The sequence below is a fragment of the Bufo gargarizans genome, chromosome 1 (genome assembly GCF_014858855.1).
Source record: "Bufo gargarizans isolate SCDJY-AF-19 chromosome 1, ASM1485885v1, whole genome shotgun sequence".
In the NCBI taxonomy this organism is placed as follows: Eukaryota; Metazoa; Chordata; class Amphibia; order Anura; family Bufonidae; genus Bufo; species Bufo gargarizans.
In genome coordinates, this window is record NC_058080.1 from 450,936,250 (window position 1) to 450,950,866 (window position 14,617).

Sequence of the window (14,617 nt, forward strand, 5' to 3'; positions counted from 1 at the left end):
GTTAAAATGACACCATTCCATACTGATTAAAAACACACTGAGCCAATTACCATGCTAACAATCTAAGCACAATGAAGAATGTCAAGGACGCCAATCCAGGTAGGATGGATTCTTTGAAAACCAAACACTCACTACTTTCCTATTGAGCAGGAATGCTGATGTGATGTTGTTAGACAAAGACCCCTGCAGTGAATAACGGTCTTTCATGGAGAGTCAAAGTGGGATAGTCATCTGCAGGTCTGTGCCACCACCCACACTAGCAGCACAAAAAAAATGTGTGCTTTCAAGATCCGAAATTTTATAAATAACACTTCTGGTACCAAATCCTTTCAAATCAGTCTGCTGAGCTTAATAGGAAATGTAAAGTTTATCATAAGAAAAACATATAATACTAGCAAGTATTTTTTTATAAGTATAAAGCATTTGCCTCCATCTGTCAATCACAGAATGTAAAGGATCAGTCATGGATCTGCACAGACGCTTCCGTTCAGATAATACAAACGTCTGCATCCGTTCTGAACGGATCTGTTTGTATTATCTGTAACATAGCCAAGACGGATCCGTCATGAACACCATTGAAAGTCAATGGAGGACGTATCCATTTTCTATCGTGCCAGATTGTGTCAGTGAAAAATGGATTCGTCCCCATTGACTTACATTGTGTATCAGGACGGATCCGTTTTGGGCCGCTGGTGAGAGCCCTGAACGGATCTCACAAACGGAAACCAAAACGCCAGTGTGAAAGTAGACTTAGATAGAAGTTGGTTGCTGGTTGAACAAACATCTGGTGAACATCCATTTCATACTGGCCGTAACAGTTGTTCAAATTGGCCATACATGTTCAAAGGAAATGATCGTTCAAAGAGAGATCTTCCATTCAAGAACAATATATCACTGAATGAAAGATCATTCACCCGACTGTCGGATAACAATATTACTTGTCCGACTTACTTTCAGAGGATAATGGTCTCTTGTTGGTTGGCTCAAACGGTCATTCACTGTTAAATTTCAACAGGCAAACATTCACTTTGGTTGAAATCTTCCATTTTGATCAATTTTAGACTAATGTGTAAGGGTACTTTAGTCTCTGGACAATGGATAACTGTTCAAACACCTGACAAATATCTCACTGAAATAGCAAGATTGAAGGGAACCTGTTTCTGAGCTGGTGGCAGAATGTTATAGAGGGGCTGCGCAGATTAATATATAGTTTTATGGGAAAAGATTTAGTGCCGTTCAAATTTCATTCATTAAAGTTCCTGCTAATTCTGAAGTCAAGGAGTCGGTCCTATCAGTGACTGACAGCTATCTCTGTATACACAGTCGTAGAGGGAAGGCTGTCAGTCACTGATAGGACCGTCTCCTTGACTTCAGTCAGTGACTGACAGCTATCTCTATATACACAGTCGTAGAGGGAAGGCTGTCAGTCACTGATAGGACCGTCTCCTTGACTTCAGTCAGTGACTGACAGCTATCTCTATATACACAGTCGTAGAGGGAAGGCTGTCAGTCACTGATAGGACCGTCTCCTTGACTTCAGTCAGTGACTGACAGCTATCTCTATATACACAGTCATAGAGGGAAGGCTGTCAGTCACTGATAGGACCGTCTCCTTGTCTTCAGTCAGTGACTGACAGCTATCTCTATATACACAGTCGTAGAGGGAAGGCTGTCAGTCACTGATAGGACCGTCTCCTTGACTTCAGTCAGTGACTGACAGCTATCTCTATATACACAGTCGTAGAGGGAAGGCTGTCAGTCACTGATAGGACCGCCTCCTGGACTTAAAGCCCAGAATGAGCAGGAATTTAAATGAGGAAAATACAATTTTTTACTGAATCTTTTCCCATAAAACTACACATCATTGTGTTCAGCTCCTCTTGCTCTATAACATGCTGCCTTCAGCAAGGAAACCATATTCAGTGTGACTAGTTCCCTTTAACCCCTTTGTGACAGTCATTTTCTGTTATTGCATTTTAGTTTTTCACTGCTTGCTGACACAGCCATTTTTATTTTTCAGTTCACATAGACGTATGAGGGGTTGCTTGACTTTCTAAGGGTACTCTCACACTAGCGGCAGGACGGATCCGTCCTGCCGCTATTTCGCCATGCGCCGGACTGCTGCTCCGTCCCCATTGACTATAATGGGGACGGGGGGCGGAGCTCCAGTGCAGCACAGCAGTGCACAGAGAGAGGCCACCGGACTAAAAGTACTGCATGTCCGAATTTTTAGTCCGGTGGCCTATCACCGTGCACTGCCGTGCTGCGCCGGAGCTCCGCCCCCGTCCCCATTATAGTCAATGAGGACAGAGCGGCAGTCCGGCGGCATAGCGAAATAGCGGCAGGACGGATCAGACAGGGTGAATACCATAGTGTGCTAGTGTGAAAGTACCCATATGGCTACATTTAATACTGCATATGAGGTAGTGGGAACCTGGGAAAAGTTATTTTATTGCCACATTCTACCCCCATAACTTTTTTTATAGTTATGTCTACGGAACTGTGTGAGGGCTAATTTTTTTGCAGGACAATCTGCAGTTTTATTGATAAATTGATAAGATATAAAAAAAAAAATTGGGAAGTGATTAAAAAAAACGGCAAATCTGCCATATAAATATTTTTTTTTTCCATTACACCATTCACTGTACGGTACGGCTGCAGCTATCGACTATTTTTGTAATAGAGTATTCTATCGATTAATCGAGTACTCTAATAACAAAAAAAAAATTCTTTATAAAAACTCAGCCCCCCTGTGCTATCACCTGCCCCCTTTAGTGCCACCAGCTGCCCCCTTTAGTGCCACTAAGGAAATGTGAAAACGTAGAGATATGTTGGAGCCTTCAAGAAACCCTTTCAAACATGTCAGCATTTCATGAACGGTTCCAGAACTTAACATGCAAGACAATCAAGAGGAACAACTTCATCTCTACCCAAAACTTCATAGCGTCTTAGGGGTCAAATGGATTACATATGTAATGTTTGATGGCCTGGCATATGGACACTGACCGAGGAGGTTGCCCTTGGCATTGAAATGAAGACCACCACATTAAAGAAGACACTTTATTGCCATGTCCTTAGATATTACTGATATGACGGATAGACAGATATAGAGAGCTAATCCTTCTTATACCATGACACTAAGGCATTAGCTGTGGAGCAGCATCATGCCTGGTAGATGCCAGCTACCACAATAAGGGTCCATTCACACGTCCGCAAAATGGGGCTGCCTTTGTGGATCCGTACTTTCGTTCCCCCAAAAAAAAGTCCTATTAGAAAAGGCATTTTCTGGGAGAGTGCCGGCGATGTGCGGTCCGCAAAATGCGTATCGCACATACAACTGTAAACTGGCACTGAGCCCTGATCCCACATGTACAACAGAAAGCCAGGACATAAAGTGCCACCTAGGCTGTAAGGCTTGCCCCCTCCTCTGCACCAGTGTGACCTGTCATCTTCCAATGCCAGCACATGGTACAAGCAGACTCACCTGCTTGATCTTGTCCTGCTTCTGCTTGACATCAGGATCCGCAGGCTCCTTGCCCGCCAGGCGGGGGATTTAACCTGCCCGCAGCTGTGCACGCGGAGCCGGTCCTATGCCTCGTGGATCTCCCCCTTGATCTGCTCAGGCGGTCGGTTCAGCGGGTCTTTGCTTTCTGCAGCGCCCCCTCATGTTCCTCCCGGATCCAGGCGAGGAGACCCCGTCCTCTTCATCCTGCAGTACAGGACCAAAGGGGGTGCGCTGCGGAGGAGGCGGCAGGGGCTGCTGGAAGAACACTCTACTCAGCAGCTTGGGGAAGTCGGAGAGGAAGAAGATGGCCCCGAAACACAAGGTGATGAAGCCGCTGAACACCAAAAGGAGCAAGAACTTCTCAGTCAGCTGAAATCCGGAGAGCTTCCGTCCCATGGGGCCCAACCAGTGCCACTCCACCTCCGGGTGCCAATCCGCCCGGCTCCCCGTCCCCACCGGTGACACACTGAAAGGCAGCAGACTGCCGACCGGCATGGCAGCGCGCACAAAGTGGAGTGCAGCACGGTACGGGCCGGCGGGTGACCACGGAGCGGTGAGTAATAGCATGTGCTTCACTAGCACTCCATGGTCACATGACACAAACAAATCCTGGATTTTTAAATTCAATTGAGTCATCGTTTCAGCCCTACTGTATGGGATACTTTTTTAATACTTAAATAGTATAGTTTTTGGGGGCCGTGATGCCTATGATGTTTATTTTTTTATTTTAATTTTTAAGAAAGGGGGGGTGGAGATTTTTAATTTATTTATTTTTTTACTTTTTTTAGGCACTCAAGTGGACACCAACATGTAATTACTAGACTGTATTTTGTAAAAAGTAATGGAGTTTTATTCATTACAAAATACAAAGATTGGTATATTGCAATGCAGTGCACCCACCTGCAGGCCTGACTTGAAATGTACCAGTAACAGGCCTAGAATCCTAGGACAGGCTCTGGCCTGATACTTCTATGGAACAGATTCCCTGGAGAAAGTGCATTTCACATTTTTTTTTACCACATTTGACCAAGTCATCTGAGGGAGTTAAATGTGCACAATCAGCATTATCGCATATCACAGAGATTAGCCCCGGGTATCTGTTGTGTGAAACAGCAGGCACCCCACAGCTAAGGCACTTGGTCCGCTCGAGAGCAAACAATATCGTTAAAGACCTAACATCCGCCGTAAATGTATGGTGGATGTCGGAAAGAGTTTAAATCTATAGCTTGATTGTTTTTTTTTTTTAAAAGGGACTGTCACCTTAGATCATCCCAATAAACTACAGTAACTCCGAGATCAGAACTATGGTTCCTCAGCTGCTCTTCTGAAAGCTATCCATGCAAAGGGTAGAGAGGACGAAACCTGGTGTCCTCTATTATGTGCATACGATCAGGAGTCCCATCTATGTATCACATGGCTCGGTTGTGGTCTCACAGAAGGGAATGGCAGGGAGTATAAAGATAAAAAAATTAACAATTTATACTAAGAATTCTCTACATTATTCAGGCATTACTGTAGTTTACGGAGATTATTCACTTGGATCTATGTACTACAGCAGACTACCAATGAAATGATGATCAGAAGAAGGCCAAACAACCCCCTACATGGTGCAGCAAGGCCAGGCTAAGCACAAGCAGATTACTGCCAATTGACAGGGTGCACCTATACTTGCAACATACACCGTGGCAAATACAAGTGTAGGTAAGAAGCAGCAATTCACATATAGGTTACCAGGGCCCAACCACACTAAGTTAGGTCTCATTCACATATCGGTGTTTGGTCAGTGATTTTCAACAGTGATTGTGAGCCAATAACAGGTGTAAATCAAACATTAGGGGTCCACATTTTTTCATTATACCTTGTAGGTTCCACTCCTTTTTTTTTTTTGCTCACTATCACCAATTGAAATCACTGATCACACACTGACTGTAAGAAAGCAGCTTTATAGAATGTTCACATGGAGTTCGACAACTGAATTTGGTGTATATTAACTGCCAAAAACCATGGGGCAGCTGTGCAGAAACCATCTCCCATAGTTTTCACCAAGAAATTGTATATCCTGAAAGGCAAGAACGGCAGTGGGAGTCTGGCATTTTACAAAATACGAGGAGTGTTCAATAAGTTATCTACCCCAGCATGTTCTGTCAGTGTTAGAGGGCTCAGCTTATCTGAGCAGGTTGAGATATGTCTGGACATACAACATACACAATAGAAGTTCAGTCTGAGGAAAGCACTGGAAGTGACAGGATGGCAAGTGCAGTACAGTGCGGGTCTACAAAGAAAGTGAGGGATTGGAGCTGCGTTCCATGATTAAATTCCTTACAAAAGAACAAAAGAAGTCCATCCTTTCATGGATTTGTTGGTTACTATATATGGTGATGATGCCCCTTTCTACTACAAAGTAATGTTTTGGGCCAAGCAATTTAAATGCGCTGTAGCATGTATTGTTTTATTATTCTCTTTATCCCTTACTTTACAGTTTGTGCCCCCATAAGGTCATACAAGATCACTGGAGGACATTTAACGTTACTTTTTTTTTTTTTTTTCTGATATCTTCTTCAACTAGAGCAGAGATATTTGCCCCAGTTACAAAAGGAACACAGCCTCTAAGATACATGATTGCCAGGACTGAAGTGCTTCCTGATCTGTATGCGCAGCACTCATGAGCACTGTGTATACAGTGATGGAGAAGGAAGGGACAGAAGAAAAAATATCCCTGCCTTCTCTATGAGAAGCACAGCTGTTACTGAGAACGGGTTCCCTGCTCTCACAGCTGCATGATTTCTGTGGAGTGCTAACTCTGCAAAGACTTTCAGGACCATCCTTGCAGAGTTAAAAGGGTATTCTGGTTAGTTTGAGTTATCTACTATACACAGGATAGGGGATAACTATCAGATCGGTGGGGTTCCTACTGTTGGGACCCCACACCAGTCATGAGAACGGGGGCCCCGTAACCCCTGCAGCCCCATGTAGCTCCCCTGAAAAGAACGAAGCAGCCGGTCACACATACGGGTGGCTGTTCCATTCATTTCTATGGGAGTTCCAGAGATAGCATGTACAGCCCTCATTAAAGGGGGCTGCAGTGGGTACAGGGCCTCCATTCTGATTATCGGTGGGGGTAATCAACGAGTGGTCCTCAAGTGGTTTAACAAGTTTTGTATCAATTACATGAATTGCAATCTCTAAAAATAGGTTATAAAAAAAGGGGTTATTCGATGATTAATGTAAAAAATGAGAATCAGACATTACACAGTACACGACATTCTCTTTCTACCAAAGCTAGAACCAGCCCTGTACCTCACATGGATCCAGAGATCTCCACATTCATGGCTCTGCTAGATTTATCTCAAGCTGGCAGCTGAAGGGGAAGTGTCTCAGCTCTCCCCATCACAGCTCAGGGGGTGTGTCTCAGCTCTCCCCATCACAGCTCAGGGGGTGTGTCTCAGCTCTCCCCATCACAGCTCAGGGGGTGTGTCTCAGCTCTCCCCATCACAGCTCAGGGGGTGTGTCTCAGCTCTCCCCATCACAGCTCAGGGGGTGTGTCTCAGCTCTCCCCATCACAGCTCAGGGGGTGTGTCTCAGCTCTCCCCATCACAGCTCAGGGGGTGTGTCTCAGCTCTCCCCATCACAGCTCAGGGGGTGTGTCTCAGCTCTCCCCATCACAGCTCAGGGGGTGTGTCTCAGCTCTCCCCATCACAGCTCAGGGGGTGTGTCTCAGCTCTCCCCATCACAGCTCAGGGGGTGTGTCTCAGCTCTCCCCATCACAGCTCAGGGGGTGTGTCTCAGCTCTCCCCATCACAGCTCAGGGGGTGTGTCTCAGCTCTCCCCATCACAGCTCAGGGGGTGTGTCTCAGCTCTCCCCATCACAGCTCAGGGGGTGTGTCTCAGCTCTCCCCATCACAGCTCAGGGGGTGTGTCTCAGCTCTCCCCATCACAGCTCAGGGGGTGTGTCTCAGCTCTCCCCATCACAGCTCAGGGGGTGTGTCTCAGCTCTCCCCATCACAGCTCAGGAGGCAGATGAAGGATGAAACTGAGCATGTGCGGCCTTCTCAGTGAGCAGGACAAAAAATAAATAAATAAATAGCAAGTCGCTCTATACAGATACACTTTATTGAATAACTCAGTGGCTATGCAAAATTTTTAATTACATGCATTTACAAAAGTATTCAGATCCGGGTGCTGAGAAGTGTAGAATATTTTTTGTGGGACAACCCCTTTAAAAGCTTCACAAATGCCTGTATATAGATCACTGCAACAAAGAAGTTTGCTTACTTACCTTGTCAAAAGGAATACCATACTTCTTTAGTATTGAAGGAGATATAAGTGTCATTTTGTGTCGGAGAAAAGCATCACATCCTTGACAACTACTGGGAAAGAAACCTATGTAGAGAAATCAAACAAGACATTAGGGAAATATGATTTAAATTACTTTATACTGCATGCAACATACCAGCAGGGTACTTTCAATGAAAAAACATGTTAAAAAATATTCTGTATAAAATACTGTAAAGCGCAAGATCAATTTGAAGATTAAGGGGGTTTTCTGAGATGTTAATACTAATCCGTGGGGATCCCCTTGATCGGCTGATTGAGAAGGCAGCGACGCTCACAGTAATGCCGCAGCCTTCTCACAGCTTTTCCTAGGCCAACATTCATTGGTCACATGGCCTAGGCGCAGCTCAATCCCATAGTAGTGAATGCAGCTGAGAGCGATACCAAGTATGGCCACTATACAATGTACGGCAAGCATAGGGAAGGCCATGCCTATGCCTGCTCAAACAGCTGATCGGTGGGTGACCCGGGTGTCGGACCCCAACCAAGACTTGCGTTTCATATTTCCCACCGATCAGCTGTTTGAGAAGGCATCGGCGTGGCCTTCTCCATGCTTGCCAAGCACAGCGCCGTACATTGTATAGCGGCTGTGCTTGGTATCGCTCTCAGCTTCATAGACCTTCTGCTAATATCTGAAATCGGCATTTTTTATCACAAACTATTCCAAAAAAAAAAAAAAAGTAGGTGCAAAAAAAAATTGATACAAATTCAAAAGAGCAAGAAAAATCTATGTGTGACAGCATCCTTACTGCATCCATTTTTTCTTTTTGCGGGTCCATTGTAACAATGCCTATCCTGGTCCACAAAACGGACACGAATAGGACATGCGCTATACTTTTTGCGGTGCTACGGAACATACATACGGATGCGGACAGCACACTGTGTGCTGTCCAAATTTTTTGTGGACCCGTTGAAACAAATGGGTACTAATCTAATCAGCAAAAAAACGGAACGGACACGGAAACTGAAACAAAATACGGTCGTGTGAATGTAACCCAAGGGTACTTTCACACTAGCGTTATTCTTTCCGGCATTGAGTTCCGTCATAGGGGCTCAATACCGGAAAAGAACTAATCAGTTTCATCCCCATGCATTCTGAATGGAGAGCAATCCGTTCAGGATGCATCAGGATGTCTTCAGTTCAGCCTTTTTGACTGTTCAGGATGGAGATAATACCGCAGCATGCTACGGTTTTATGTCCTTTCAAAATTCTGGAACACTTGCCGGCATTTTTTCCCATTGAAATGCATTAATGCCAGATCCAGACTGAAAAAAATGTAAAAAAAAAAAAAAAAAAAAATGCCGTATCTGTTTTTCCGGATGACATCGGAGAGACAGATCCGGCATTTCAATGCATTTGTCATACAGATCAAGATCTTGCGTCGGTATTGTCGGATCCGGCGACAGAACTGGCTTCCGGAATCCTCTGCTGCAAGTGTGAAAGTACCCTAAGACAAATAGATTCTGGTTGTAAATTATAACAAAAATGACACATTAATCACACCATCACGTGAAAATTAAATAGATGCACAGTATATAATACCTACATTATTACTTTCAATAAACGTCTATTTAAAGTAGGTTAAAAAAAGAAAGAAATACTGTTTCTATCAGCAGACCTTCTCTAACCAAGGACTGTGACAATTTATTCTATTGTCAGGAAATGTATTCCACCTTCTAATACAAGTGAATTTTATGGGCATAACAATAGTGAGAGGCTTAAGACTAGTCATAAATATCAAATATTTGCAATGCAAAGGCAAAGCACTGTAAAATGTAAAAAAAAAAGAAAAAGGTCTCAGAAATTTGCAACAGTTAAATGGCAATAAATATGCAGATCAATCAAAATGAATGAAATGGAACAGAAAGGCAGTCGTGCCTGCAATTACGGCCATTCTTTTCTTTCCACTATATTTTGAACAGAAACACTACCATGTAGTTTTCCTTTGTTCGCTAAACATTTTTTTATTTTACAAACTGAAAATTAGAGATGAGCGAATTTTATATTTTGAAATTCATTCACACTTCGTTTGTTGGTAAAAGGTGAATTGCGTTATGGATTCCGTTACCACGGACTATAACGCAATTCTATGCCCTTAGAGGCATTCCGTTACTCATTCAGTCATAATAGAAGTCTATGGGCTGCAAAACGGATCCGTCCTGTTTCTGTTATGCAGGGGAGGACTGAATGAATAACGGAATGCCCTCAATCATACAATTGCATTATGGTCCGTGGTAACGGAATCCATAATGCAATTCACCTTTTACCAACAAAGAGTGAACGCATTTCATAAGCAGAAATTCGCTCATCTCTATCGAAAATCACATTAAATACACAGAGAGCTCCCACTGAAAATCCCCAGCCTTTATGTTGTACAAGCCGATGATGTCAATACACCAGTAATGATGGTCACAGATATCCTGATGCTGGGTAACCCAGAACTGGCTACCCATGTCAAAGAGGTTTTCCGGGACTTAGATACTGATGACCTTTTTTTTTTTAGAGTATGTGATCAACTTCAGATCGGTTAAAGTCTGACAACCAGCACACCCACAATCATGAGTTTTAGGCAGCTGTCAATGCCAGAAACTATAAAGTGAACAGAAGGCTCCATCCATGGTGTACTCACCAGCACTGGTGTGTCGCAGCTCAGTTCCCATTCACTTGGATTGGTGCTAGTGTACAAAGCCTACGGATTTTGGCTGCCCAATATGTATGATGAGTGGGGGTGCTGCCAATCTGATACTGATGACTGATATTCTAGGTTATCAGCATCCGAGTCTTGGAAAACCCCTTCAATCATTTCGCCGTCAGGGATTTCTGGACAGTTTGGACTTCTGGTAGCAAAGACTTTTTGCAATTTTGACATGTACAAACAAAACCTAAATAAAACAGCAAAATCATACTAAGGCTACTTTGTATTAGGTCTTCTATAGCCATGACAGATCCGTCATGAACACCATTGAAAGTCAATGGGGTACGGATCCATTTTCTATTGTGTCAGATAGTAGCAGAGAAAACGGATCCATACCTATCGACTTACATTCTGTGTCAGGACGGATCCATCCTGCTCAGCACCACACCGCTTGCAGCGTTATTCTGTCCGCGATGGGAACGCAACCAAACGGAATGCGTTCTGGTGCATTCTGTTTCGTTCATTTCAGTTTTGGCCCAATTGACAATGAATGGGGACAAAGCGTTTTCTTCCGCTATTGCGATCCTATGATCCAGCAACAAAGAGCTCATCTGTTTTGCACACTGACATGGCTGATCCTCTTCCCTGCATTCTGGTAGTAAAACTTCCCAAACTATTTCGAAGGAACAAATGAAAAGGGAGAACACAGATTGTGCCTATGTTCTGACATTTCTCCACATATGGATTATTCTATGACCAGGATTATGAACTGAGCAAGCACAAGTGTGTGATCCTATTGCAGTGCCGATCAATATTTTTTTTTCCTTTTGGATACAAATATAAAATAAAAATACATAGTTGTAGCATAAGAAATAAAAGGGTAGCAGTTTACTCCTTCCTTTAACTTTTAGAGGTTATGAGGAGTAGACCTGCTTAAGGGTACAATCACATATGCCACTACCTAATTGCTGGCAGAAAATCTGCAGCATATTAGAATGCCAGCAAAATCTATGGCAAACCCACCTATAACAGATGCGGATTTTACCCCAGAAACACAACTAAATCTGAGAAATACAACCAGAAAATTAACCCAATATGTCCATTCCCTAGTTTCACACAAGCGCTGTTTCTGGCAGGGAACAGCCTGCCGTATCTGTTTGCACCCGGCATAGATGAAAGTTTGTAAATCTTCGTCCGGCCCCATTAACTATAATGGGGACCACCTAAGACGCAGCTGCAACCTGGCAAATATGCAGAGTGTCAACCGGAAGTAAACTGCTTTTTAGCAGGGGAAAAAAATTTGAATTGCATCGTTTTTTTTTTTTTGTTTTTTTTTAGACACATTCATAAGGGTTTCAGATTCAGGAAACATGCATGACTTTTGTCTCCGCTTAAAAATCATCTTCTGAGCGGAAACATAACGGACCCCATTTATAATCTATGGGGTCCTAAGGGCTCCGTTTGACTCAGTTTGGTCAGTTATGTGCCTTTTCCGTCCTCCTGCTCCTAGACGGAGAAGGAGAACGGAAAGCCAGAACGGTGATGTGAACGAAGCCTTAGCCTGAAAATGTTTCCAAAGCGATTCATAAGGCCACAGTATTAAGAGCTTATTTTCAAATTGAAGTAACCTGGAACAGTGGAGAACTTCCTCAACAGTCTGCCTCATCTATTGCAAAGGTATAGTAACCCCAGGAAAAAATCCCTACAACCATCTGGTGATTGTGGCTTCATCTACTAAAGAAAAAAAAAACCTGTAAAAACACTTTTTTTTCCCATGCAGGTTTTCAAATGGAGTTTTATTGCCAAAAAATACACAAAAATGCCCCTGTGGCCCCAGCCACAATGGGCTACTAAGGCCCCTTTCACACGGGCGTTGCGGGGAAAATGTGCGGGTGCGTTGCGGAAAACATTGTAATGCATTTTGCACTCGCGTGAGAAAAATCGCGCATGTTTGGTACCCAAACCCGAACTTCTTCACAGAAGTTCGGGCTTGGGATCGGTGTTCTGTAGATTGTATTATTTTCCCTTATAACATGGTTATAAAAGGGAAAATAATAGCATTCTGAATACAGAATGCAAAGTATAATAGTGCTGGAGGGGTTAAAAAATAAATAAATTTAACTCACCTTAATCCACTTGATTGTGCAGCCGGCATCTCCTTCTGTCTTCATCTTAGCTGTGTAGGAACAGGACCTGTGGTGACGTCACTCCGGTCATCACATGATCCATCACATGATCTTTTACCATGGTGATGGATCATGCGATGGACCATGTGATGACCGGAGTGACGTCACCACAGGACCTGTTTCTGCACAAGGCTAAGATGAAGACAGAAGGAGATGCCGGGCTGCGCAATCAAGTGGATTAAGATGAGTCAAATATTTTTTGTTTAACCCCTCCAGCGCTATTTTACTTAGCATTCTGCATTTTCACGCAACCCCATTCATTTCTATGGGGCCTGTGTTACGTGAAAAACGCAGAATATAGAGCATGCTGCGATTTTCACGCAATGCACAAGTGATGCATGAAAATCACCGCTCATGTGAACAGCCCCATAGAAATGAATGGGTCGGGATTCAGTTCACGCATCGCATCCGCGCGGAATACTCGCCCGTGTGAAAGGGGCCTAACTGTCAACCATGAGCAGGTTTTGTTGACATTCATCTAAAGTGCTTAACTTTTTTTTTTTTTATACACAATAACGACTATATTTGAGGCATGCAAGGTGGCTGTAGATATGGTAACATCATAACCCAAGTGTAAAAGCTCATTGAAACGTATGCAAAAATATGAAACAACAACAATCAAAGAATTTCACGGAACACGAAGCCCAAACAACCTGTACAAGAAATCCTAAAGGCTATCTCACTTCTTTTCTTTTCAAATACTTTTAGGGAGGATTTACAAGAGACTGCCAAACTTTTCAACTCCAAAGATTTATGCTGCATTAAAAGAATTAAATTTTAAATTAAAATCAATGAAGAAAGAAGAGTCCATTTAATTTGCTTTCCTCGTATGGATTTGCAATCAAGGACTGAACAAATGTGGTGACTGGTGGCAAGTTAATTTAGCATTGGAGAACTGCTAAAGGAATATAGATGTGCAGTAAACATTTCTGATCAGTCTGGAATTTCTATTTACAACAGGCACTTAGATTGATGTTACACATCATTTTTACTACAAAAGCCAAGTGTTTAAGAAAAGGCTCAAAGAAACTATATTTTTAATTGCATAGAAAGGAGCCAGGTCTTTGAGAAACTTCCACCAGAAATATTTTAAATCTGCATTGCACTGCCAAAATAAAAAACTAAATATAAAATATTGTCCCTGAAACGGCAATCTCAGGGAGATTAAAGTGTGACAGGGAAGGGCTTTGCCTGTAGTGTAATCCCATTAGAACATAGGCAGAGGACAGGTTCGATAGAATGAGATGAGCAAATCGATTCATCTCATCAGCAGGACCTCCAAAAGGTAAAAGAGGCACTGCAGCACTCCTTAATCTTTAATTCACAAACGTCATTTACTCACCAAACGCACATGACAATAAATCACGTTTATGAATTGAAGATTACTGAGTGCTGCAGTGCCTCTTACCTTTTGGATGACTGGGGGTACGGTACCCAACACTGCGAGCACCACCACTGAACCAAGTGTCTTTGCCCTAAGTCCTGCTACAAACACCATTTTCCATTTTGTGTAATCAGCAGGACTTCTTCACCTATGAGGTCGTCTGTCCCCCAAAGTGAAGAAGGTGATGCATCTCCAAATCTCATGTAAGTGCCTGCACAAAGCTTATCTCTGAGGCAATAGGCCACAAGAGGGAATGTAGTGCACAGGACCAGTGGAGGTTGCCTGCAGGATATTTGGAGACACCTCAATGTGACGTGAGTGGAGGAATCATTGGGAGGTTAGGCAAGGAGCAAACATTGGGGAAGAGCAGTGGCGTGGGCACTTTGAAAAGCAAAGCCTGCTCAGCTGGAATGAAGTTTTTGCATATGAACAAGAGAGTTCCTTTCATGGGCAATCAATGAACACCCAAATGTTACAGGTATATATAGAAAGATTTTACTACTGGGGCCCACTGCTAGTAGTTTTATTAATGAAAAGTCAGAGACAGACTCCCATTAAACAAGTATTTTACATA

At 43.2% G+C, this 14,617-nt stretch overlaps 1 protein-coding gene across 1 annotated transcript in view; it reads right to left on the minus strand.

The window, feature by feature from the left end:
- Positions 1-14,617, minus strand: part of KDM4C (lysine demethylase 4C) — a 324,567-nt gene that overhangs the window by 221,729 nt on the left and 88,221 nt on the right. Inside the window, exon 7 of the mRNA XM_044272540.1 lies at positions 7,782-7,885. Coding sequence (XP_044128475.1) covers positions 7,782-7,885 — 104 coding nt within the window. The remainder of the gene's footprint in view (positions 1-7,781; positions 7,886-14,617) is intronic.